This window comes from Panthera leo, chromosome E1 (assembly GCF_018350215.1).
Source record: "Panthera leo isolate Ple1 chromosome E1, P.leo_Ple1_pat1.1, whole genome shotgun sequence".
NCBI classification, from domain to species: Eukaryota; Metazoa; Chordata; class Mammalia; order Carnivora; family Felidae; genus Panthera; species Panthera leo.
In genome coordinates, this window is record NC_056692.1 from 45,375,755 (window position 1) to 45,400,803 (window position 25,049).

A 25,049-nucleotide genomic window follows, 5' to 3' on the forward strand; every position below is an offset into this window, starting at 1 on the left:
GGCAACAACTTTGAAAGTCCTGCATTGAAGACAACCGAACTGTTATCAGCCCGAGTCTCTGAAAGTCTTGGTGGAGGAGAGCTGTCTGCCCATCTGGTTCGTCCAGCCTGAACTGTCACAGGTGCAAGAACTAAACTGCCTTGATTCACTCATCATATTTTTTGGTCCCTTTGTTACAGCAGCTGACATTACGCTAACACACGTTTATGCCTATACAAGTGTGATTAAAAAAATAGAATTGTGCCATACATACTGTTTCACTTAACAATATGTTGCATCAACAGATACCTTTTAATAATGTTTCAATCTTATTCTGAAAATGTCAAATCTATAGAACAGTTGAAAGAACGGTACAAAAAACAGCCATTACTCTATTTGCACGCTACGCTGTCTTGCGCCCGCTCTCACACAAGTATGCGCACACTCTCTCTATATATATATTCTTTTTCTAAAGAATTTCAAAGTCACTAGACTTCATGATAGTTCACCCCTAAATACTTAAACATCCATCTCTTACCAAAATAGACATTCTCCTGCAAAGCCACAGTACCAGCCATCTTACCTAAAAAAATGTAATAGTTCCATGACATTGTCTAATACATATAGCATATTCAAATTGTCCCCAAAATGTCTCTCTAGCTGTTTGTTTTGATCTATGATCCAGTCAAAGTACTTAGATTGCATGCAGTTTTTATGTCCCTTTACTCTTTGGTTTTCTGCCTTTTTGGCTTCTTCATGTTTTTTACTGTTTTGGAGAGTCCCAGCCCCATAGAAGGTCTTACGTTCTGAATTTGATTGTTTTCTCATGATAAAATTCAGGTTAACCATTTTGGGTATGCATATTCCATAGGTGGTGTGGTGTCCTTCTGTATAACATCACACATCAGCACCTAACAATGCTATTGATAATGCTGTTTGATCTCTAGCTAAGGTGGTGACTGCCAGATGTCTTCAATGTAAACTACATTTCCCCCCATTGTAATTAGTAGGTAATCTACGAATGATTCCTTGACACTGAATAGCCTATTCATAAACAACACGTTACCCAATGATTTTAGTATCTCTTGATGTACTTTTCCTGAATTGATAATCATTTGGGGGTAGTAGCAAAACAATTGTCTTTTCAAATTCTGTCATTTCTTCTACAATTAATAACTAGCATTCTTCCCTAGAGAAGAACATTCCCCCCACCTTCTCTTTTATTTATGTACATATTTAATTTATTTATTATCACTGCAGTCTCAAGGATATATTTTCTTCAATTATCTCATCACATTCTTTCATGCTCAAATTGTACCAAAATTGGTGAGTGGGAGTCCACTGAAGTTGACTTTTGACATGAGTTTTTGAGCACTTCTTTACTTTCTGGTACAATAAAAATATCATAGTTTCCCCCTTGTATTTTACCTGCCTCAGACCTGGAATCCAAGTAGCTCTGGTTCCTTTTAGTTAAAATGGTAGTTAGGACTTAATATATCCATGCTGGGTGTGTTCATTGCTACTGGAATGACACTGTTTCTAAGTCCTTTCAATAGAATTCATTAGAAATATGTATTTAGGGGCACCTGGGTGGTTCAGTCGGTTGAGTGTCTGACTTCGGCTCAGGTGATGATCTCATGGTTCGTGGGTTTGAGCCCCGCATTGGGCTCTGTGCTGACAGCTCAGAGCTTGGAGCCTGCTTCAGATTCTGTGTCTCCCTCCCTCTCTGCCCCTCTTCTGCTCATGCTCTGTCTCTGTCTCTCTCAAAAATAAATACACTTAAAAAAATATGTATTTAAAAAAATCATGAGTTCACAGCAATCTTTCTAATTAAAATTTAACACTATATGGAGCTTTCCATTCCTTTGAAAAGTTTTATATTCGTATTTTACATTTAGCATCTTTATTCCTTAATTAATATTTTTATTCATGTTTTGCTCTGTAATAAATGTGAAATAATGTCAGAATTACAATACAAATATTACTGTAAGAATAAACCCACTAAGTAAAGTTCATTCTTTCTTGGTAGTTCTCTTTGTTTTTTAATCTTTGTTTACAATTTCTTTTTTTAAGTTTTTATTTATTTAAGTAATCTCTATACCCAATGTGGGGCTCAAACTCACAACCTCGAGATCAAGAGTCACATGCTCTGCTGGCTGAGCCAGCCAGATGCCCCAGTTCTCTTTGTCTTCAGAATACACTCCTCACTGAATGGATCGATCATAATTCTTTTTGTTGATCATGTACTTTGCTTCCAGCTTTTTGCTATAATAAATAGTGCTATGATGAATATTCTTCTAGATTTATGCACATCTTTAATTATCTCAAGTTTCCCAAAGTGGGAATTTATATTAGTAGATTAAAAGCATCACAAAGATTTAAAATTTTTTGTTCCCAAATTGTCCTCCAGAAATATTGGTATCAACTTACATTTGTAGGTGTATGTGAGAATGCCAACTTCCACATAACTTTTCCAACTATTATCTTTTTTTGAAAAGTCATTTTGGAAGATTATAATTTTGAATTGTAACTCATATGTAATTTTAATTATTACACAGACTCATTTATCTCAGCTATTTAGAATGTATATTCCACCTATTTCTAAAAAGGTTCTGAGATTACTTAAAAGAACTCAAAACCGTTTTTAAGAAATGGAACAAGAAAAGGCAGAAACTAATTTATGGAGAAAATACTTAGAATAGCAGCCGTCTCTGAGAGGGACAGGGACAGGAACTGGCTAGAAACGGGCATAAAGAATCTTCATGGGGTGATGAAAACTTGATGGGGGTGTGGGTTACAGGGCACATGCATTTGTCAAAACTCATTAAATATTACTCTTAAAATCTATTCTATACAATTTACTTCAGGTAATTTCTACCGCCTAAGCAAAAACTGGAAAAAAAAAATGAACCATCAAAACCACAAAAGCCATAAACAGGTATTCAATGCTAGTTAATGACGTACATGCTGAAGTATTTTGGGGGGCAGAGTACTGATCAGGTTGCAAGTCTGCAACTTGCTTTGAAATGCCTCAAAACATGGGCGCCTGGGTGGCTCAGTCGGTTAAGCATCCGACTTTGGCTCAGGTCATGATCTCACGGTTTGAGTTCCAGCCCCATGTTGGGCTCTGTGCTGACAGCTTGGAGCCTGGAGCCTGCTTCAGATTCTGTGTCTCCCTCTCTCTCTGCCTCTCCCCTGCTCGTGCTCTCTCTCCGTCTCTCAAAAATAAACGTTATTAAAAAGAATTAAAATGAAATGCACCAAAACCCAAGGTGGATCTGTGGATGGATAGATGGACAGATAGATAGGTGATAAAGTAAATATAGCAAAATGTCAACAATTGTAGAATCTAGGTGGTAGGTATATGGATATTCACTATACAATTCTGTCAAGTTTTCTCTATGTTTTGAAGTCCTCAGAGTAAAATATTGGGGGGAAAGTGGAGCAGAAATATAGATAGATATTGCCGGGCTGCCAGGATAAAGTAGGTACTTTGTGGGAACACTGCCAGTTTCTTTTTATACCTCATAATAAACGTTTCATTAGATTTAAAATGTTTCCTTCATGATACCATCTGGTAACAATGAGAGATCAATGATCAATACAGAGAAGTCAATGCAGGATAAATTTTAAAAGATATGCCTCATCTTATACTTGGTGATTTAGGATGAACATAAATTTATACTAACAGAGACCCTCCACGGAAGAGACAATACAGCCACATATGTTGGGATATGCAAATGACGAGTAAAACAAAGATTTGGTTCTTACAGAGCTTACAGTCTAGGTAGGAAGGTAGATCATTTAATCAAATAATTATTAATGTAAAATTACAAGTCCTAAATTAAAAAAAAAAAAAGGAAGCATATGGAAAACCATAGAAGATAGGGCAGAAGGGTCCGAATCTAGTTGCGGGAGGGGACAGTTGGGAAAAAGCTCCCTGAGGAAGTGACCTGGGCTGACATCTGAGGCATGGTGGGAAGGCAGGGTGCGTGTTGTAAGAGAGGTGTCCTGGCAGGTAGGAAGACCCGAAGCCAGGGTGGACGGACTTGGGGCAGTACGGAGGACCAGATCCTTCAGGCCCTTGTTGGCTCCATGACGAATTCTGGTTCCCATTCTGAAAGTCACAGAAGGCCACGGAAGGGGTTTCAGCGGGCCAGGGACATGATCTGAGTTCCACTCGTCACTGTCACTCCATGTGGTACAGAAAGTGGAATTTAGGGGGAGGAGAAGTGTGAAGACTGGCCAGGAGGTGTCGGCAGTAACCCACGTAGGCAATGGAAGAAAAGTACACACAGACCGATTAAAAAGCTCTTGGGGAAGGGGTGCCTGGGTGGCTCAGTCTGTTGAGTGTCCAACTCTCCATTTCGGCTCAGGTCATGATCTCACAGTTGGTGAGATCAAGCCCTACATTGGGCTCTGTGACAACAGCGTGGAGCCTGCTTGCGATCCTCTCCCTCTCTGCCCCTCCCCTGCTCATGCTCATTCTCTCTCAAAAGAAAATAAACATTAAAGAAAAAAAGCAATTGGGGAAGTAAACGGCATAGACTTGGTGATTGAATTGAATATGAGGGTCAGGAGGAGAGAAAGTGCCAGATTTGGATGATGCCACACAAAAGGAATCGTGAAGGACCAGGCTGGGGACTATGGTGTTGGGCCTGTTGAGACTTCCAAGTAGACGTATTGAGTAAACAGTTGAATATTCAGACCTGGAGATTACAAGTGAGTTTTGGGTTGGATATGCAGATCTGGAGGTCTTTGGCAGTTAACATCTTGACTTTGGCAGTTAACATCTTGATGAGGTGACCTAAGGAAAATTTATAGAGCAGGGCTTCTTGGGGGGCGGGTCGTGAACTTGGATGGGGAAAAAAACTATATCTTTATTTCCACTAACCCCCAGCTGAAAGCTAAGCGTAGCTTTCATTTCTGAACGCAGGCAACGAACCACGGTGGTATTGGCAGTTCCTGTGACTTTGTCGCCAATAGAAATCACAGATATTTTCACATTTCATTAAATTTGTTGCAGATGTCTCAAAATACCCTTTACGCCCATCACTTGTTATTTAATGTGTTAATAAAGAAGCACATACATTACTGAATCACAGATTTCTAAAAATATTTTGATGACTATTTCGATAAAAGTGGCTTCCTTTGAAATCCTTTGTATTATTATTTTATGCGTTTGAAACATTCTGAGAAGAGGATCTAAGAGAGTTCACCATAGTGCCCATGAGGTCTGTGATACAAAATTAAGATAAACCCCTTGGTATGGAGTGGGAAGAGAGCCCGAGCCTCGAGGAATCCCGGGACTCAGGGCCTGGGCAGCAGTGGAGGAACAGGAGGAGAAATCACCTCCAGAGATACGGGAGGAAACCCGGAGGAGAAGATGGCTTTGCAGGAGCTCGGGGGCACATGCTTGGGGGGGACTGAGTGAAGGGGCCAGTGGAAGCCACCGGGAGGGCAAATGTGGAGAGGACCCAAAAACCTGCCCCATTCATAGATGTGGAAGTCGTTTGACAAAGTGCCATTTCAGTGGAACGAGGGAGCATGAGAGCCAGATTGGAGTGGGTTGAGGAGTGAGTGGGAGGTGGGGAAATGGAGTCAGTCAGTGTAAATAATTCTTTTGAGAATTCTGACTGTGAAGGAGAAGAAATAAATGGAGGGACAGGATCAAGGGAGAATTTTTTTTTTTTTTTTTTTTTTTTTGGTGGGAGACTGTGGATCACGATTAGATGCTGATAGAAGGTTCTGGGTCAGCTCGGGGTGCAGGCAGGGTGAGGGAACTGGATGGAAAAGGGTCTGTGGGCAGCAAGGAGGTGGGATCTTGAGGAGAGGGTAGCGCACAAGAGAGGGGATGGGTGGGCAGGGCAGCAACGAGCTGGGGAAAACTGAGGACCACTAAGGTGTGGAATGGAAGAGAGGAGGGATTGAAGACTGGGCAAAGGGAAAGAGGATCCAAGTGAGAGAGCTGAGCAGGGCAACCGGGCAGCACTGAGGGGTTCCAGGAGATTGGTGGCTGTGACCTTTCAGTAAGACCATTTCTCAAATCTGAGTGACTTTTCTGCAGCAGTCACCAGGGGCCTGGATATGGACCCAGAGACCACGGAAGGCTGAGACTGCCAGAGAGGCGAGAAAAAAAGACAAAGGGCAGGGGAATTATTAAGAGGATTAAGCACAGAATCTAGGCTGCTTAGGAAGGGAAAGTCAATAAGGGGGTGGGGGGCAGTGGGCACAAGAGGAGAAAGGGCCAATGGACCAAAGGTTCCCAAGAGGTGGGAGAGACGTCAGAGTAAAAGTGGATGAGCAGGAGAGCTGGAAGACTGTTGTCATCAATGGATTTTGGACATGGAGACCTTTTGGTTGATGGCGTAGTCTGGGATGTGCCATGGGCTGGGGGAGGCGGCGGCTGAGGGGAGTGGAGGGGGGCACTTAAGACGCATCAGGAACTGAGAAGCCAGGGTGTGGCCTGGTGGGTGCCAAAGTCATCCAGGATTGTGGCAGGAGATCAGGGGATGGGTGAGCAGAGACCAAGCCACTGCCAGCGTCTTCACTGAGTAAGAGAGTGGCCAGGAGACAAGAGGGATGGTGTGCCGGGGGGGGGGGGGGGTGGTGGGGGGGCGGAGAATGGTGGAGTGAAACAGCACAAGCCTTAGGGCACCCGTGTTTCCATCAAAGCCTGGGGAGCAGTGGTCTGGGAGCAGAATTTGGAGTGAGAAGGGCACCCTCCTGTGTCCTGATCCTAAGGAAAGGGTGCAGGGGGGTATGACGGGTGTCCTCCAGGGAGGGGAGCTCTGAAGAGAGGTCTGATGTACATTTCCTGTGCTGCAGGAAGACTGGGCGGCTCACCCTTTCCCAAACATGCCCATCTCTCTTTGATTTCGGCTCTTCCTTCCACCTGTGACGGGAGCCCTGCCTCAGCTCCCCACCCCCCACTCCCAGGTCCCCAAATCCTGTCGTGCCTTAAGATCCAGATGAAAATCTGCATTCCTCTAGGAAGCTTTTCCAGGTTTCCTTTTGCCTTTTTATTACCCTCATCAGATACCGTCTTGAACTGTAGGCATTAGTGTAACGTCTTATTTCGCCCACACTGTGAACGGGCGGGGGCACGGCTTTGTTATTACCGTGTGCCCACAGCATCTAACACCGCGTCTTGGACACAAAGTGGTTTGTAATTCCTTAATGAGTAAAGTGGTATAAAAGCAAAAACAAAAGAAGGTTTCAGGATGAGATGTTGTATGTTCTAACTCATGTTTCACACAGGTATGCACCTGAATAATATCTTGCAAGTGAAAACATTTTTAAGTTTGATAGCTGAGTTTTAATTGGTTTTTAACAAGGTTTGGGTTTTTTTTTTTTTTTTTGGTTTTAAAAATTAATTAGGGCCATTTTTTTTAAGTAAGGAATTTTAATAAAAGGTAGTAAACCAAAATACATAGCACTGCATAAAATGGGCAAAAATCTACTTCGTTATAATCTTCTCTCATGCAATTTCGGAGCTGCTGAGTCCAGTTAACACCAGGAGCCCTCTGGATCAGAGGCCACCAACTCTCGGCATCCCCAATTTCACTGAACTGGGATAACAATTGGTGTTTGTATCACCCGGCCACGTGGCAGAATCGCCCTAGTGGAAGGATTGACTCTAGGCTTGTCTTGCTTATCTGTTAAAAAAGGCAGGACAACATTCTGGAAGCAGCTGCAATTTGAACTGACAGTTGTCCCATTTTACTGCCATGGCCTATTTTTAAATTACCTAGTGGAACTCAGACAAAGCACAGAAATGAAGGAGAAGGGAAGCATTCCTGGCTTTGGCCACGATACAGTTACTGTTTGCTTGCTCCATTAATGCTGTTGGAGACCTTCAGCACCCTGGTTTGCCCACAGAAGGGCATGCACGCCAGTGTATTCCAATTAATCTATAACCTAATTATAAAAGAAATATCCAATTTAGTCTGGTGACTTATCTGGTGGAACATGAATTCCCATCTTTATAACAACATGACTTCTGTTATAAAGTACGGCAGAGTCCCGGACCAACTTTGGGCTGTTCTGAGTTTCCTCTGTCCACGGAGAGCCTTGAACCCAGCCCTTCTACGTCCTCGTGTTCTTGCCTATCTGTGACAAAAGGAACTTACCCAGAGCTTTGAAGAAGCCATCTGTCCATTCGCGGAAGGGTATGCACGGAAGAGTGCTCTCTTTCATTGGTCACTCTCTGGTGATCACCACTGTGGAGGTTTCCAAGTGGTTGATTGGAATGGATTCCTCTTCAAGCCCAAACTGGCCATTGCACACTGGCAACCTTACTAAACTACTCGCCTCTCAGTAATTGCAAGCAAGGTCAGGGAGCATTCACCACTCCACTCCAAGTAACAACATCTCCTATTTTCTCTCGTGCAGGGTGAGGATTCCTATTTTGGCTGTTTCGGCTATATGCCTATAACACGTGCATGTTCCTAAACCATTCCGGTAACTGTCAGCCGTCAGCCATTCCTTGAGTTCCTGTTACATGGTGGGCATTGGAAATATGACAACAAATGGCACCTGCTCTCGAGTGGCTTCCAGCCTAAGGGAGGAGGGAGATAGGAAGAGGAACCCCAAGGTGGACTTGAGTCCAGAGGGTGTTATGGGAATACAGAGGAAAGACAACAGCAAAGTCACCTGACCCCCAGGAGAAGCTCTAGAAACTTCACAGAAGAGGTGCCCTCAGGGTTGAGAGGCAGGCCGGCCAGGGCCTTGAGAACCTTGCTAATGTGTTTGAACTTGATCTGTGGGGATCCACTACAGAATTTTCAATAGAGGAGTGACACGATCCAGACGGATCACTCTTAGTACCGTCTGGAAGACTGGCTGGAAAGGGTGAGGTGAGGGCAAAATGTCCAAGGAAATGACTCTGACAATTTCCAGGCAAAAACAAGAAAAGAGATGGCCCGGCAGAGGGGAGTGTTGATGGACAGATTCCCGAGAAAGGAGACAAGATGATCTGGCTTTGGTGTGTGATTACTGTGAAGTGTGAGAAATAGCAGCAGAAGGAACCCAAGATAATTTCTGGAATTCTGGCTTGGGCAGAAATTAATTCAGGAAGAGGGACCATTTTGAGGGAACCAGATGACGCAGTCAGCATCTTGAGTCTGAGGTGCTTGTGGGACACGCCATGGGGAAAAGATCAACAGCTAAAATGGAAAACAAACTCAGATGAGAATTCTCACAGATCTGTACTTGTCAAACTGTGAGCTGCACATTCTCTCTCCATGACGTACATTTGGAGCTTGAGATGTCGTGTGCAGAGCCACGTTATTGCTCAGGTGCACCTTGAGGGTGCGGAATCTGAGCTACAGTCGAGAGGGTGGCTAGGAGAAACACCACACCAGGTGCTAACGGTGACTCATAGCCTCCCAGGGTGGGGCCTTCTGGCAGTTAGAACCGGTGTGTGCGTGTGTGACCTGCCTCAGCCGCACACCGGCCTGGAGCCAGAAAGAAGGGAGGCCCGACCCTCAAGGAATCCGACAACGGACAAGCAGAAGTTAGAAAAATGAGAAGGATGAGTCATGGAACGCTTATGCTATGTGCTAAGCCCTGGCTGCTTTCATGACACCGGTAAGGGTGTTGGTGGGTTGACACTGACAGATTAATGGGAGAATAACTTCCCCAAGAGCTGTTTGAAAGAGGAGAAGCTGAAGGTTTCACAGGCAGGGTAGGCTGAATAAGAAGGTAATGAAAGGAGGCATGCAAATATAGCGAGGTCACAGAAAACACAAAATGCAAATTGAGCCAGCCTTCTTGGACAGCTGCACTGTCCTCAGAGAGCTAACATTTGCAAAGAGCCACAGTATGTAAAGCACCGTATTGTGGATTATACTTTCTGGCCCATGGGCTCTTGTCTTGTTTTGTTTTTTTGAACTTGACCACAATCTGGAGCAGCGCTGTCACATAGAACTTTCCGCAATGGTGGAAATGTCCTATGTCTGCGTGGTCCAATACGGCAACCACGGGATACGTGTGGCTACTGAGCATGTGAAATGTTGGCTGGTGCGTCTAAGGAACTGAATATAAAATTTTTCTTTTGATTAATTTAAAGTTGAAGGTAACTAGCCACACATGGCTAGTGGCCACCTTATTGGACGACACATTTCTAGACTTTCGCCGGCCTCACGTATGGATGGACATTCTGACTTTTTAAGCCACTGCAGGTTACTTGAAGAGGCTTTCTTTTTAATTTTAACCTCCAAAGTTTGTGTGGATCATTATGGACAAAACAATTAAGATGTTTATGTTGGGTAGTTGCCTTCACACTTGAGAGTACCGTGCTTTCTGGGAGGTTCAGGTGATCTCACTGGTCAACATCCCACTGAGCCAGGCCTGGGGAAGAGCCAGTTGCTGCTGTTAACAGGTTTACTTACTGCCTCTTTCCAATGTAACGTTGGGTCCTTGTGACCTGGAATCTAAATATTTAGTTGCTGGTTGCTGATGGTAAAGGACAATAATCTTGTTCCTATTAGCAAAGCAAACAGTACTCTTGAAAAACCGAGAGCTGGGTGGTCTCCCCCTTCGTTGCCGGCAAAGTAAATGCAGTGACAATCTGTCCTAAGTCCTTGAGGTTTGTGCATTTGGACCAGCAAGGATAGATGAGAAATGCTCATGATGTCCCTTTTCACAGAAGGTTGCTGCCTGCAAAGTCATGGGCTTATCATTTTCATCATTTTCTTTCTTTGAAAAAAAAAAAGATTTTTTTTTTTTAATGTTTATTTTTGAGAGAGACAGAGCGTGAGCGGAGGAGGGGCAGAGAGGGAGGGAGACACAGAATCCAAAGCAGGCTCCAGGCTCTGAACTGTCAGCACAGAGCCCGACACGGGGCTCGAACCCAAGAACCGTGAGACCATGGCCTGAGCCGAAGTCACACGCTCAACCGACTGAGCCACCCAGACGCCTCTCATTTTCATCATTTTCTATGGGGAAATCAGGGCTCCTGCTTCTTTTCTGTGAAGGTTTGAGAAGGCAACATATCCTGTCAACCACAGCAGGGAATGATCCAGGCGATGTGTCCTCCTCTAGGCCAGCAGCTCTCCTGGGGACACTGTTTCCTGTTCATATTGAGAGACTGCTTTGTTTTTAGTCTACTGCTCATCCAACTCCTAGTTGATGACTTTGTGGAGCTGTTACGTATTTCCCTATTTATTCTAATCTGATTCGTTAACAAGGTTGCATGTAACTTTGAGAAGGGTCTAAAATTAAGTTGCCACATAAGGTTGGCTTTTAGTAATGTGGCCTGGGATTGGGCTGAGGCAAAAGAAGGTATTCTAGAAGTCTCAGAACCCAATACCTACTGGAGCACCATTTGTAAGAACAGCCGGACACCAAGGCAATTTATAATGTAATCAAATGTTAGTATGAACGCAAGAGTCTCACTTGTTCTTGCATTGATCCCACAAGATAAGCATTAATAACAAGTACCTCCGTGATGGGAAACTGAAGTGCTTACAAGTGCTTTGTCTGAATTCACACTGTAATGAGGGACAGAGATGGCCCTTGATGATAAGTGTTCTTTCTATGCCACACCATTAACTTAAATGTATTTAGGAGGTACCACTTTAAAGAACATCTCAGCACGAGCTGGGTGGTTATTGCTTTATCTTGGATTTAGACGTAAGACAACCTCTGCCTGAGGCACTGGTCGTGGTGAGGCGCTTGTGCGGAATGGTGGGGCCACCGCGTTGGGAGATCTGCCCCCTGCCAGGCAGGTATCTGGAAGCGATGGCTTGATACTGGATCTGTTACTTGATGATAAATGTCTCACTTATTCCAGGTTCATCAGAACTGTGACAATCTGAGATTGGGGAAAGGAAGGAACGAGTGACAGAAGTTGCAATACCAGTGTCAAAATACGGGTGGTGGTGCACTTCACGTATTGACCGTGTGGTGGAAAACTTCCCATGGATTAAGCAGTCCACTTCCCTACCACCCGCTCAGTCAGAATGAACTTCCCTTCACAGATCAGAGGCAAAGCGTTCCTTGGAGTTTTCAGCCACGGGAGTCTCTAAAAGGGAATTACTTAGGGGAATGTTTACCTAGGGAGGAGGGCTAGGTTAGGTTTACGTCTGCTCATGGACACGTATCTTTCTCCTGGTCTTTTCTCATCGACCAATGATCTTTTGCAACTCTAATTGTCTGATGTGACATTCAATACACTGAGTTCTGGAAACTGGGACTAATCTGGCCTGGGTTCTCCTTTGGGAGGTGCCCATGTTCTTATACCCTCCTCTGGGACCTGATGATCCCATCCTCAGGGATTCCCTGGGATCCTCATCCTCCCTGGCACTGAGGTTTGATAAAGAGGTTTGATAAGTTCTGTATCCCCTCAGGATTCAAAATATAGCAGGGCAGGCCCAGACTATGAAGGCTTAGGAACAGCCAGATTTTCATAGAAATTTGGGTGGGGGTCAAACCTGGGAGGAGAGCTCTCCAAACCAACCCATGATCCTGGGGATTGAAGAGTTCTGGATACGGTTTGTCTCATAAGGGATCTCTGGCTTCACTTGTACCAAGCAAAAGTGGAAGGACTGAGCAGGGGGTGGGGTCAACACTAGGAGCACACAAGTCATATGGCTGTTGAGTGATGCTTTCAGTGACATTCTCGCTCCCCCTGCCCTTCCTGTGCTTTTGTATCTGGGGGGAAATTCTCCAGTATCCCCCAAAGAATATCTGTAATACAGAGAGGAAAGCAGAGGTGAATTTCACTGGGGAAAATTCTGATTTTGTCACTCTTCTTGACACAGAAGATGTGACCTTGAAGGCACTTGTACAATCAAGGCCCAAACCCTTGGGATATCATTACCTGGAAAATAAATTTGAGATTACTTAAGTAATGTTGTTTTGGGGTTTCTGGCAGGTTGAGGTACAGTGGCATAGCGCAACATGAAAAATCCTGTTCTCACACTTTAGAAATTGCCAGCTTTATGCGTTTTAGCACATATTTTTGTCCTTATTTCATAATTACTTTTATATGTACAACCATATCCTTTTTTAGATGTGGTCTGAGCATTTTGCCATGATGATTTAAAGAATGAATAATTTTTATAGCATAAAGAAGAAAACTACAGAAATCTGTTACCAGCCTGTCCCCTAAACAAAGTTTATGGAGAGGAGCATAAAACTTCTAGTCCTAGAATGTCCCAAATGTGTGAGTATTGCCATACAAAATGGCCACGGCTATGCATGTGAATCTTTGCATGAAAATAGAAGAACCCAGCTGCCCATTTCTTTACCAATCTAGGAAGATTGCTACATGCTACCGTTCGACTTAAATTGCCTTTTTTTCTTATCAGTCCTTGAGTTTTGTTTCTAAGTGCAAAAAATGTGAGAATTTATCTTAATGCTAGAAGTGTGCTGTTCGAGCCAAACTAGATTTAATTTTTGGATTAATCTCACTCCCTAAGTTCAATCAGCAGCAGGCATTATATTTAGTCTTTGACTAACAGGGAGCGATCCAGGCGATGTGTTCTTCTCGATGCTGCCAATGTTAGAAGATAGTCTCTTTCACCTTTAGACTCTAGGTGGAATATCTGATTGTGTGATTTTACGTTCCTTAATAGGGAGTATAGATCTCACCCAGGGATACATCTACACCCATATACATCAATCGCTGATGTTTCTGAGGGATCCTTTGAACATTAAATAACTGCAGTGTGAACCTCCTAGATTAAAAAGAAATCCCAACAAGAAATCAATTGATATCAGGTGTCCAGGATCTATCTCAGGGATCCACACGGCTGACAGAAAGCGAGAGTCCATCCTCTAGAGTATATTGCAGGCATAAAATATTAAATAAGAATTCATAAAAGGCGTCTGGCTCATCTTAAATCAATTCGCCATGCTAACAAATGGGTGTTGAATGCAGCTTGTGGTGTTTGGTGCTTACATAGGATAAGTAAAATTCTTACTCGGATAAGATCTTAAACATGAAATATGATCGTATCGTTCAGTGGTTCAGAGCACCTTCCCCGGGGTTGGGCTCCCTGGAAAGGAACTCTGACTCTACCACACACTGGCTATGGAGTCTTAGGTCAATTTTCTGGTCTTTTCTGAGGCTCAGTTTCTCATCTGTGAGGGGAGGTAAATATATAGAGATTTATGAGAATTAAATAAGCTAATATGTATAAAACATTTGGCACAGTGCTGGAACACTGCCACCACTCAGATGATGGTAATGACGGTGACTAGTATTGTCATTGTCTTATCACTATTATTTGGATCTTATCCTTTTTTATTATCATCCAGACAGAAATATTTGAGCAATTTCTAGTCATTACACGATGCGGTTATTACTACATTTTAACTGTATTTGAAAGACCAGACTAAGCAATGCAATGAGTTAGACTATAAGTCCATATACAAATAAGATATATCTTCGTACCCATATCTATGTATGGCTGTGGTTATATGGACCGATCAGATAGACACAGGTGCAGGCGTAGATGGAGAGATGATGCTGTGCTTTAGAAAGCCCAGTGCCTCAACTCTTGAAGTGGAAGAGTTGTAGCATTTCTGATTTGGATGGTATCTCAGAGACCATCGCCATGGGACCCATCAGGAAAGAAGAGCGAGGCCCAACCTGGGTGAAGGGGGACAGTCACACAGCAGAGGAGCGGCCCAGGCGGCATCCAGGATGGGATCTCCTGCCCCTGTATCTCCCTGCTCTGAACTGTAGGATTTGTTTCTTTGTTTGCTTGTTTGCTTTATTTATGAGAGAGAGGGCGTGCATGAACATGAGCAGGGGAGGGGCAGAGAGAGAGGGAGACAGAGGATCTAAAGCAGGCTCCGTGCTGACAGCAAAGAGCCCGATGTGGGGCTCAAACTCACGACCCGTGAGATCACGACCTGAGCTGAAGTCAGACGCCCAACTGACTGACCACCCTGACTTTCAGGATTCTCCAGTACCTCCTTTTGGAGTTGGCTTTTTCCTAAGTGACGTATGCATGTGCACGCACGTGTATACACACACACACACACACACACACACACACACACACACGGCAGCAGGAGGGTATCTCCCAGAGTTCTAAGTACCTGTTTGGAAGATGACCCAGTTGAAAACCGGGGTCTCTCCAAATTTGTCTCTTGCCCCCCAAATTGATCTTGTTTCTTCTCATTTGGGTCTCTTCTGTATTCCTGTCGTCTCAGACAAGCCTGCAGAATACAATTTTTTTTTAAAAGTATCTTTGGCTTAGGTCTGCGACAAACTTTCATGACTTTTTGCTTAATTCCTATCGTGAGGAACATGAAATACACAATGTCCAGCTTCAAGGGCTCATCAGCACATTTACCAAGTGTCAAGACGCTCAGCCAGGCATCACGACTCTCTTCCCTTTGCCCCAAAATGCCAGGTCAAAAATAGTCATCTCTGCTTTAATAAGTTACAATGACAAACACACTAAGAGGCGTTTTGACAAGTGTGTCCCCAACAATTGCTTCCTTAAGGCAGGAAGTACCTGAAAGGCAGCATTCACTTCCCCTCTGTCTTCATTCTCTTCAAAGCTCTGCTCATTCCAACGTGGCTCTCTGTCCCCCTGGATCACTCCCAGTTATGGGATCAGACCCTTCCTACCTGAGAGCTTTCGCACCTGCCCTTCCTCCACTTTGAATGCCTTTCACAGGGGTGTTCACAGCACGGCAGGCAAATCTGTGGATCTACTAAGATCCAGCTCAAGAGACATCTCTCGCCTTGCCGAGCTCTTCTTCCCCAGGCCGAATTAATTGCTCCTTTATACAAAAGCAGCTGGAATTACACAATTTTCGTTTTTACTGTTGTATTCAGTTGCTTTGTTTTGAGCCCGTGTCTCCTGCTGATCAGTGAGGACCCCTCAGGGTAAGGACCACCTCTTACCTTTTGAATCCCCTCAGCGTCTAGCACTGCATGTTAGCTCAATTGCATTATTGTTTCAGGGGGAAATATCAGTCCCTGAATGCAAAATAATAAAAACAAAATAACCAAAAAAAAAAAATTCCATTTTCAAAAAACAAAATTAGGAGAAAAATCTAGTACCAAAAGATTTCTTCTCCAGTATCAGGACTGAACAAACCCCAAGAAATCATGTGCTATATGGGGGTTTCAAGTGATATTTTAAATAGTTTAAAATAGGAAAACTTCTTGGAGCATTTCTGTAGATCCAGTGCCCAGATTCACCTTTGCTCTGCTAGAGCCAAATTATCCCCTGTCATGGTAAAGAAACGCAACGTAAGGACCCAACAATACTGTTTCTAAACAGGGCCTGACATCTCCCTTTCCTGGCTGGGTTAAGAAAGGAAAGATTCCTTCCGCATTTTCCCCCTTTGTTAGAAAATGCATCTCCTTCTTTGATGTGGAAGGACATGCCAGAATTTCACACCACTGGGAAAGCCTAATATCATGCTACATGGTTAAAAATAGAAATGACCTGATATTAACAAAACATTTACCACTTGGAATTGGGAACAGCAAGTTGGTTTACATTGTGCCTCGCAACAATTGCTGGTGAGGCACTGGCTTGGGGGTTGGGGCGGGGCGGGGGGGGGGGTGGTGTGTGGCTCATGCACTGCTGGCCAGGTGATACATGCAGCAAGTGGAATCCTGGATTCCCAGGAGAAGGGTACTGTTCCACCCTGCCTTATTGGGGAAGGGAGAGCACTCCAAAATGGTTGCCGCTTTATTTTCCCCCCTGTCTCACTGTTAACCTTATTTTCAAAACTAGGCTATCTAGATAGCAAGCCGTTTTAATAAATCGTGGGCAGTGTTTGTTTTAATCAATAATTGAAGCAAGAAAACCCCCCAGAATACTGGACAGTAACTATAATAAATAAGTGAAACAAACACCAAGTAATAAAATAAACCAAGGTAAACCTAAAGAGAGTTAGCCAGAGAGTTCAATGACGTTCAAGTAAATATGGGCCTCTTCTTTTCCATTCCTTTTACAATGACTTCAGATTGGAGCTCGTTTGGGAGGAGTCCTGGCTGCCACTGTTGTTTCCTGGAGCGGCAGATGTCTGTGTTATCCTAACCGACTGGGATTAAAGGCGCAAGAGGCAAATGCTGATAGGCTAAAAGTGCAGGACGGTGTTAGCAAATGCACGCAGGACCAAGGCAGATTTTGTGGGATGAACAGAATTCTTGTGGGTTGAGTGTTTTTTGAAAATTCTCTCCAAGAATGCATGCAACTTAAATATTTCTTTACCAAAGGGGGAGGAGGAGTAGAATGGTTTGCAATGTAAAAAAAAAATTTTTTTTTTCTCCCTCTGGTTCCTTATGCCTCCTCTCACAGAGGAGCAAGAGAACAAACCAGCATCAGGGTAGGTAGGTCCTTCCTCATTTTTATCTTGATAAAGCCAAGCAGTCTTTCTGTGTAAATCAAGCATTACTCCTCTCGAAGTTACAGCTTTGCAGAGTTGAAGGGACACCAGGACAGAGAGGCAAGTCTAGACTTCCAGTCCTAGAAATAGCAAGAACCTAGCCATAACTGCCACCTCGTCCTCCAGGGGCTGGTTTTCTTGTTACTTGCTTTTTTTTTTCATCATTTTAAAATGTTTATTTATTTTTGAGGGAGAGAGAGTGTGTGAACAGGGGAGGGGCAGACAGAGAGGGAGACACAGACTCCGAAGCAGGCTCCAGGCTCTGCGCTGACAGCAGAAAGCCTGATGCGGGGCTTGGACTCATAAACTGTGAGATCATGACCTGAGCTGAAGTTGGATGCTTAACCAATGAACCCCCAGGTGCCCCTGGTTTTCTCGTTATTTGTAATGTGAATGATTTTTGTTGTTGTTGTTGTTGATGCTGGTGGTGCTTCCTCTTTGGGGGTCCTGGAGTGACAAGGGCAGAGTGTGAAACCCTAGGATGCAGGATGCAGAGGTTGAATTGATTTGTAATGATCACCAGGGGCTCCCCTTCCTCTGGAACTTTAAAAATATTCCCCTTTCAGAGTTCCACATGTCTGGAGCTAGATTGCTATAAATAAGTTTCTGTTCATGTGACAGAACTGGCTGAGGGCAGTCTTAAAATGGAAGGCTTCAGGTAACTCCTCATTTCCTCCTTGGGATGGGCGGCTTCCTCCTCCCCTCCTCCTCTGGTGTAGCAGCCCCCCACCCCCCAGCCCATCCCTGTGACTGCAGGCGCCCAGCAGCCCCCCAGCCCCCAGCCCATCCCTGTGACTGCAGGCACCCGCTAGTCCCCCACCCCCCACGCATCGCTGTGACTGCAGGCGCCCAGCAGCCCCCCACCCCCACCATCCCTGTGACTGCAGGCACGCACAGAGCACAAGCTACCACTGTGGGGGCAGAACACAGAATGTGCACATGTGCCTGTGGGGCATGACGTGGTTTCTGTGACTCACGGTAACTCAATACGTGTAAACACGACAGACCCGCACTCTGCCACTTTCTCCAACGTGACCTTGGGCAGGCTGACTACCTCCATTGATTCTTGTTTCCCTCATCTGTACGAGGGAGATGCCCTATGCCGCCAGACTGCTGGAGAGCCTGGGGCCCCGTTGGTAGGACGCTCAGCAGAGTGAGTGGCTTATGGGGAGTGTTCAGTGAAAGACACTCATCACCACCGTCATCGCCGTCATTAGCATCATTAGGCTTTGTTGTTTCTGATCCCGTTTCTTGGTTTACTTCTATTTCTAAAGTCAGCCTTTGCCAAATCATGTGACTCTGATTCTGGTCAGGGAAGAAGAAAGGATCTTTCTGTCTGGGCCTGAGGTTCATCCTTGTTTTTGTGCTCTGGGACCAGAGGTCTGTCTCCTGAGCCCGCAGTTCCCCCGCCAGACAACTGAGGAAGTCCTGCTCTCAGTCAGTCAGGCTGCCTTGGAAACTGATTTTTCTTCAGTGTTACAGATTCCTTCCTTTCCTTTCCTTTCCTTTCCTTTCCTTTCCTTTCCTTTCCTTTCCTTCCTCCTTCGTTTTTCTTTTTTTCTTTTCTCTTTTCTTTCTTTCTTTCTTTCTTTCTTTCTTTCTTTCTTTCTTTCTTTCTTTCTTTCTTTCCTATCTTCCTTCCTTCCTCCCTCCATCTCTCTCTCACTTTCTAAGTGTATTTATTTTAAGAGAGAGAGAGAGAGAGAGCACAAGCATGAGCAGGGGAGGAGCAGAGAGAGGGGAGACAGCGAATCCCAAGCAGGCTCTGTTCGCACAGCACAGCACAGCGCGGAGCCCTATGATGCAGGGCTCAAACTCATGAAGGGTGAGATCATGATCTGAGCCAAAATCAAGAGTCGATTGATCGTGTAACCTACTGAACCACTCAGGCACTCCAAGTGTTAACAGTTTTCGGAACCTACAGGGGTCCTCAGTTTCTCAATCAGTCCCTCCTAGTCACCATCCAAGCTCCTGGTGCCTTAAGAAGCCACATACCCCAGGAACACTTCCCAGACTCACTGGGTTCTGGTGTGAACCGCCCCCCTCCCCCCCCCCCCCCCCAGCACATCTCTGCCTCTTGAGCAGGTGGCCCCTGTCAAGGTTATTGTTGCTTGAAGTCTCCAAGCATTTTGAAACGTGGGAGTTGTCCCTGCTTCAGTGGGTACGTTTTTGTTGTTCTTATGATCCAACATTTTGGGATTTAATTATCATTGGGGGGCATTGTTCAAGCTCATTAGTTTTAAGAGGTTAAAAAAACAAAGGTGTAAAAATAATTTGACATGATATTCCCCTCAAATGAGTTTCTTTTCCTGTTCTGTCTGTGAAGAGTATAGAAGCATGTACCCCAGAGGTGAGCAGAGCAGGGAACCCACCTGGCTCCTATGGGAGAGGAAGCCGAATTATCTCTACTCCTTCAACCCCCTGAGTCGATGGTTCCCGAGCCCCTGCTACCTGGTATAGTCACCTAGCACGTCTTTGAACAAGTTTATATCGTCATGTTGAGTTGTTTGCCTGGTACGTGAAAGATCAGGATGAATAAATGACGGGAAATGAAACCCATCTGAACACATTTGACAGATTACCGAATAACATTCTGAAATGCCAAGTGTAATCTTTCTCTCCAGCTTTCAGTAGACATTAATGGCTAAATTCTGCCTTAAGTTACATAAACATGTTTGACCAAAAAAGAAGCCTATGCAGCATGAGCACCCTTGAAGAAATAAGAGCCAGATCCTGAGATGGCATATAATTATGCACTAGTTACCAGATTCCGAAATAGCATGTAATATGCCAAATAGATGTTTATTTCCTCTTTTTTTTCAAAAGGGCCCCACCCAACCACTGAAAGGAGTAGCATCAAAATAACTCAGGGTGGGTTTAACCCACCTCTCCTGTTGCCAGCAGACAGACCTGTAAAGGCACTGCTAATTTGGTGCGTACCAAGCCTTTGCATATTTTAGGATGTAGCAGGAATAGTGCATACAAGAGGTTTCCAAGGGCTTCAATTTGAGCCAGTTCATTAAAGGCAAGTGAAGCGCAGGAAGGAATCTGTGGCAAATGTATGATTTAGGAGTCATATCTAGTTATTAGGTCTTATGCTATTTGTACACCCTGAAATGGGACTCACGGGTGTCCAGTGTCCAAGCAGGTTGCTGTGCTAGGAGCGAGAGCTGGGATTTCTTGGGCCACAAGTAACCGGCCAAGCTCATTGATGACCCAGGATTTCAATACTGACCTAATGCAAAGTCTACCTTGGTCAATTATCTAGATACACACAAGTCATATATGGACCAAGTTATTGAGGGGTTATTAAGGTCACGTAACAGATTCTTAAACCCCTACTTTAAATCCTTTCTGGAACAAGACAAGGGATAGACTAAATAATACGAATAACTTATTACTGTTCCCTTCAAAGTAGTTTTGCTGGGTTGCTACATACTTCATTCAACAAGACTCAGAACATATTAAAGACAACCATAATTATTTTCTGCAGACCTTGTGGTGAGTGGTTTTGAAAATGCTCAATGGGGGTGGACTTGGCCTTGAGGAATAGTTACAAGTCAGCTGAATCTAAGTCTGATAAACAGAGTTGGTGGTCAAGTTGGGTAATGCTGACTCACATCAATGACAGGGCATTCAGTTCAACATAGAAAAGTAAGACTCCATCACTGCCCTTAAGAGGCTGTGGTCCGGATTGAGAGGAAGTCACACAAAAGACAATTTCAATACTATTTCATAAGCAGTGTGAAAGAGTTAGGAAAGGATGTTTTGGTATTGGGAGTGATGGAAATGTTCTAAAACTGGATGATGGTGATGGGTGCAACTTTGGTAAATGTTATTAAATTACACACTTAAAACAGATGAATTTTATGATATGTAAATTATACCTCAATAAAGTTGTTTTTTGTAATTTTTTTAATGTTTATTTTTGAGAGACAGAGCAGGAGTGGGGGAGGGGCAGAGAAACATGAGACAGAAGATCCGAAGCAGGCGCTGCCCTCTCAGTGCAGAGCCTGATGTAGGCCTTGAACTCACAAACTATGAGATCATGACCTGAGCTGAAGTTCGGATGCTTAACTGACTGAGCCACCCAGGTGCCCCTAAAGTTGTTTTTTTTTTTTTTTTTTAAAGAAGGGTGTGGTGGGAGTACAGACATTCCATTTAGTTCTAAATTCAAACTGCAGTCCTCACCACCCTTGTCAAGAGAGTAAAGAAGGGAGAAGAGGAGATCGGAGACGTGGTTAAGGTTTAGGCTGGTCTTGCTGTGGTTCTTGGGTCTTGGGCCTGCCTTTAAGTGAGGGGAAATAACTCAAGAGCTGCATGCATTCCGACCACATAGTCAAATTCACATTTTAGATACACTTCAAAAAAGCAATCTGAAAGATGCCAAGGTTGGAGGCAAGGAGACCAGTAATAAGGACAATGGAACAATCCTAGAGAGAAACGGTGGCGGTGCGAACCAGAATGGCAGCAACGGCATGGGAAGGAAGGCACAAGTTCACGAGCATTTGGGTAATGGTGGCAGGACTTGGTAACTGGTGGGGTGTGGGTGGTGAGGAAGAGAGAGGAGTCGGGCAGGCTTAGGTCTCTGTCGTCAGGGAGGGAACGCAGAGGAGGATGGCAGGGGGTGGAACAGGCTGGCGTCCCTCTGCAACATCCAGCTGGAAATGCCCAGCAAGCAGGCGTGCACGTGATGTCGACACTTTGGGGGAGACTCGGGATTTCAAGTCGTTAGTCTAGGAGTGGTGGTTAAAAACACAGGAGGGATGAGATGGGTCACAGGGACCGTGTGAATTAGAAGAAAACTGGGCTGATGGAAACCTGGGGGAATTAACATTTGAGGGGCAGAGAGAAGACTGTGACAGGAACAGAAGGAAAATCAGAAGAGTGTGATGTCAGAAAGGCAAAGGAGTAATGTTTTGAGAAGAAAAGAGTAATAGTGTCAAATGTAGATAAAGCTTTAGAAAACAAAGCCTAAAAAGGCGTCTGCTGGATTTGGCTACTGACCTTAGTGAGAGAACAGTTTCAGGGGAGGGGAGGTGACAGCCAGGCCACAATGGGTTAGGAATGAATGGGGAGCCGGGGAGGGGAGGGGGGAGGTGATAGAAATGTAGCTGTCTGGGGACATCTTGGGCTGTGGCCAGAGAAGGACACAGGGTCCTCAGGCAGCTTTGTCCTTTTGTTCTGAGGACAGGAGGGACTTGAACGGGTTTGTAGGCTGAGCCAATTAGAGGAAGGAAATGTCCATGATACAGATGAGAAGTGCCTGGATGGAGAGGGGCTGGGCACAGCGGGGTGTGGACCAAGAACTCGGGCCAGGCACTGGCAGGGAGAGTGTCACTTCACCCTCGGGACTTGAGGGGCTGGATGGATGCGTAGCCTGGAATGGAAGGGGAGGAGTGCCGTGGCTTCCCACCTGATGGCCTTGCTTTGTTTCCTGTGTGTGTAAAACAGGAAGGGAAGTTCTTTGTTGAAAGTGTGGGGATGGGAGGTCCGAAAAAAAAAAAAAAGGAGAAAAGTTTAAAATGGACGATGACAGAGGAAGCTGATGGACAAGTAAACATGTTGATGTGAGTCAACCTTCGCTCCTTTCTCTCCCACTCCGCCTCTCCATCTATCAGCAAGATGTCTCTTCTGCTTCTGTTTCCTGGGTTGGGCCACATCTCACCGCCTCCACTCCTACCCTCTGGGTCCAAGCCGCCATAATTTCTCTCCTAAATTTCTACCAGGGTTTCCTTACTAAGTTTTTCTGCTGCTTCCCTAGCCCCTTTTGGTCCTTTCCCCACACAGCAGCCAGAGTGATCTGGAAAAGCTGTAAATCAGGGGCGCCTGGGTGGCTCAGTCAGCTAAGCATCTGACTTCTGCTCAGGTCATCACCTCATGGTTTCTGAGTTTGAGGCCCGCATCAGGCTCTGCGCTCTGAGCACAGAGCCTGCTTTGGATCCTCTCTCTCTCTCTCTCTCTCTCTCTCTCTCTCTCTCTCTCTCTCTGCCCTTCCCTAGCTCATGCACTCTCTCTCTCAAAAATAAATAAATAAATGCCACCACAACCCCCCACCTCCCTGTAAATCAGATCATACCACTCCCCTGCTTAAAATCATCCAATAATTCTCAGTGAGATAAGTATAAACTCCTAACACCAAGCTTTGTCCTGAGAGATTCAGGCATCATCTGGCCCTTTTTACCTCTCCTACCTTGTCATGTGCCACATTCTCCCTTGGTCAAGGTGTTTCAGCTACTCTGGCCTTCTTTTGTTTCTTCCAGGGCTCCAAGTTAGTTCCTGCCTCAGGGCCTTTGCACTTGCTTTCCTGCTGCTCAGGATGCTCTGGCTGACTCTTTCCCATCTTTTACCTCCATGGCCAAATGTTACTACCCAGAACTTCTGTTTATTTGCTTCCTTATATTTATCAGTAATTGAAACTATCTTACATATTTATTTACTTGTGTGTAGTGTTTGTTTCAATCCCAGAATAAGAACTCTGGGAGAGAGGGGACTTCATTTAGGACATAGTAGGTACTTAAGAAGTATTGTTAAAGGACAGTGTTGAAGGCTCAATGAGATTAGAAAAATACGACCGTGGTGACTTTAAGCCACACATTTGTGTGATTTTCTTAAGCACAGACCATCAAATAATGATGGATTTTCTTACATGCCTATTCTGGAGACAATTTCAAACACGTATTTCCAAAGTAGGGTCAGGTGGCAGAGGCATCCTGGTGAAAAGTAGATGGATTCCCAGTGTGACCAGTTCAGATATTTATGTTCTTATTCATTGTACAGAAATTCCGTCAATTTTACAGTCTTGTACGTGGGCTGGCAAGTTGTGGGAGGAAATTGCTGACTTTGTTTCCAATCCCAAAGCTAAGCTGTGTTATACAGGTGAAATCAGGTTACTAAGATAGGTCTGGTTTCCTTGGTGACCCAGGAGGTTTGGTTATATTTGAAATTGCTAAGAAGGAGAAAAATCTGATAACGACAGTTCTGTGTTTTCCTAAGGGAAGGAGCACTTTTCAATCCTCGGCTGAGGCTGAGGACATGCCTCCTTGATTGGCGAGGGTTGACCTCTGGGCATCCGGCTGAGCGACACTTTCTAACTGCTCCCAGAATCCCACACCCAGTCTGGCAAGCTTGTCCTATGCCAGCTCTGGGTAATTACATCATGACTCCTCAGGCTCCCTGTCTGGTTTGTTTTTGCATGTAAACACTGTAACTAGGGTGACGAATAGTTAGCTTGTTGGAGAATGTGCTAACACCTTTTTTTCTGGTGGGATGACAGTGGAAGGCCATATTATTTTATAAATGGTGCGTCGATCCAGTTAACTCTTTAATGGTTTTTTTCTTGATAGCTGTTTTATCAAATGTCATTTGTTTATCAAAGGTTTGTGAGCCAAGCTCTGTGCTAAATACTTTTTCAGTATTATTTTATTTTCATGACAATATTATGAAGTAGGTACTATTATTTTTTTTTAAATTTTTTGAGTTTATTTATTTATTTGGAGAGAGACAGGGACAGTGTGAGCAGGGGAGGGGCAGAGATAGACGGAGAGAGAGAATCCCAAGCAGGCTCTGCACCAACGATGTAGAGCCTGACATGGGGCTCGAACTCACGAAATTGTGAGATCATGTCCTGAGCCGAAACCTGAGAGTCAGACGCTTAACCCTCCGAGCTACCCAGGCACCCTGAAGTAGGTACTATT

General features: G+C 44.6%; 1 protein-coding gene across 8 annotated transcripts in view; it reads right to left on the minus strand.

Moving 5' to 3' along the window:
- The window catches only part of MARCHF10 (membrane associated ring-CH-type finger 10), an 83,106-nt gene that overhangs the window by 50,228 nt on the left and 7,829 nt on the right, over positions 1–25,049 (minus strand). For all 8 annotated transcript variants that reach the window (XM_042915589.1, XM_042915586.1, XM_042915585.1 and 5 more), the window contains one exon: positions 15,037–15,156. In XM_042915589.1, coding sequence (XP_042771523.1) covers positions 15,037–15,156 — 120 coding nt within the window. The remainder of the gene's footprint in view (positions 1–15,036; positions 15,157–25,049) is intronic.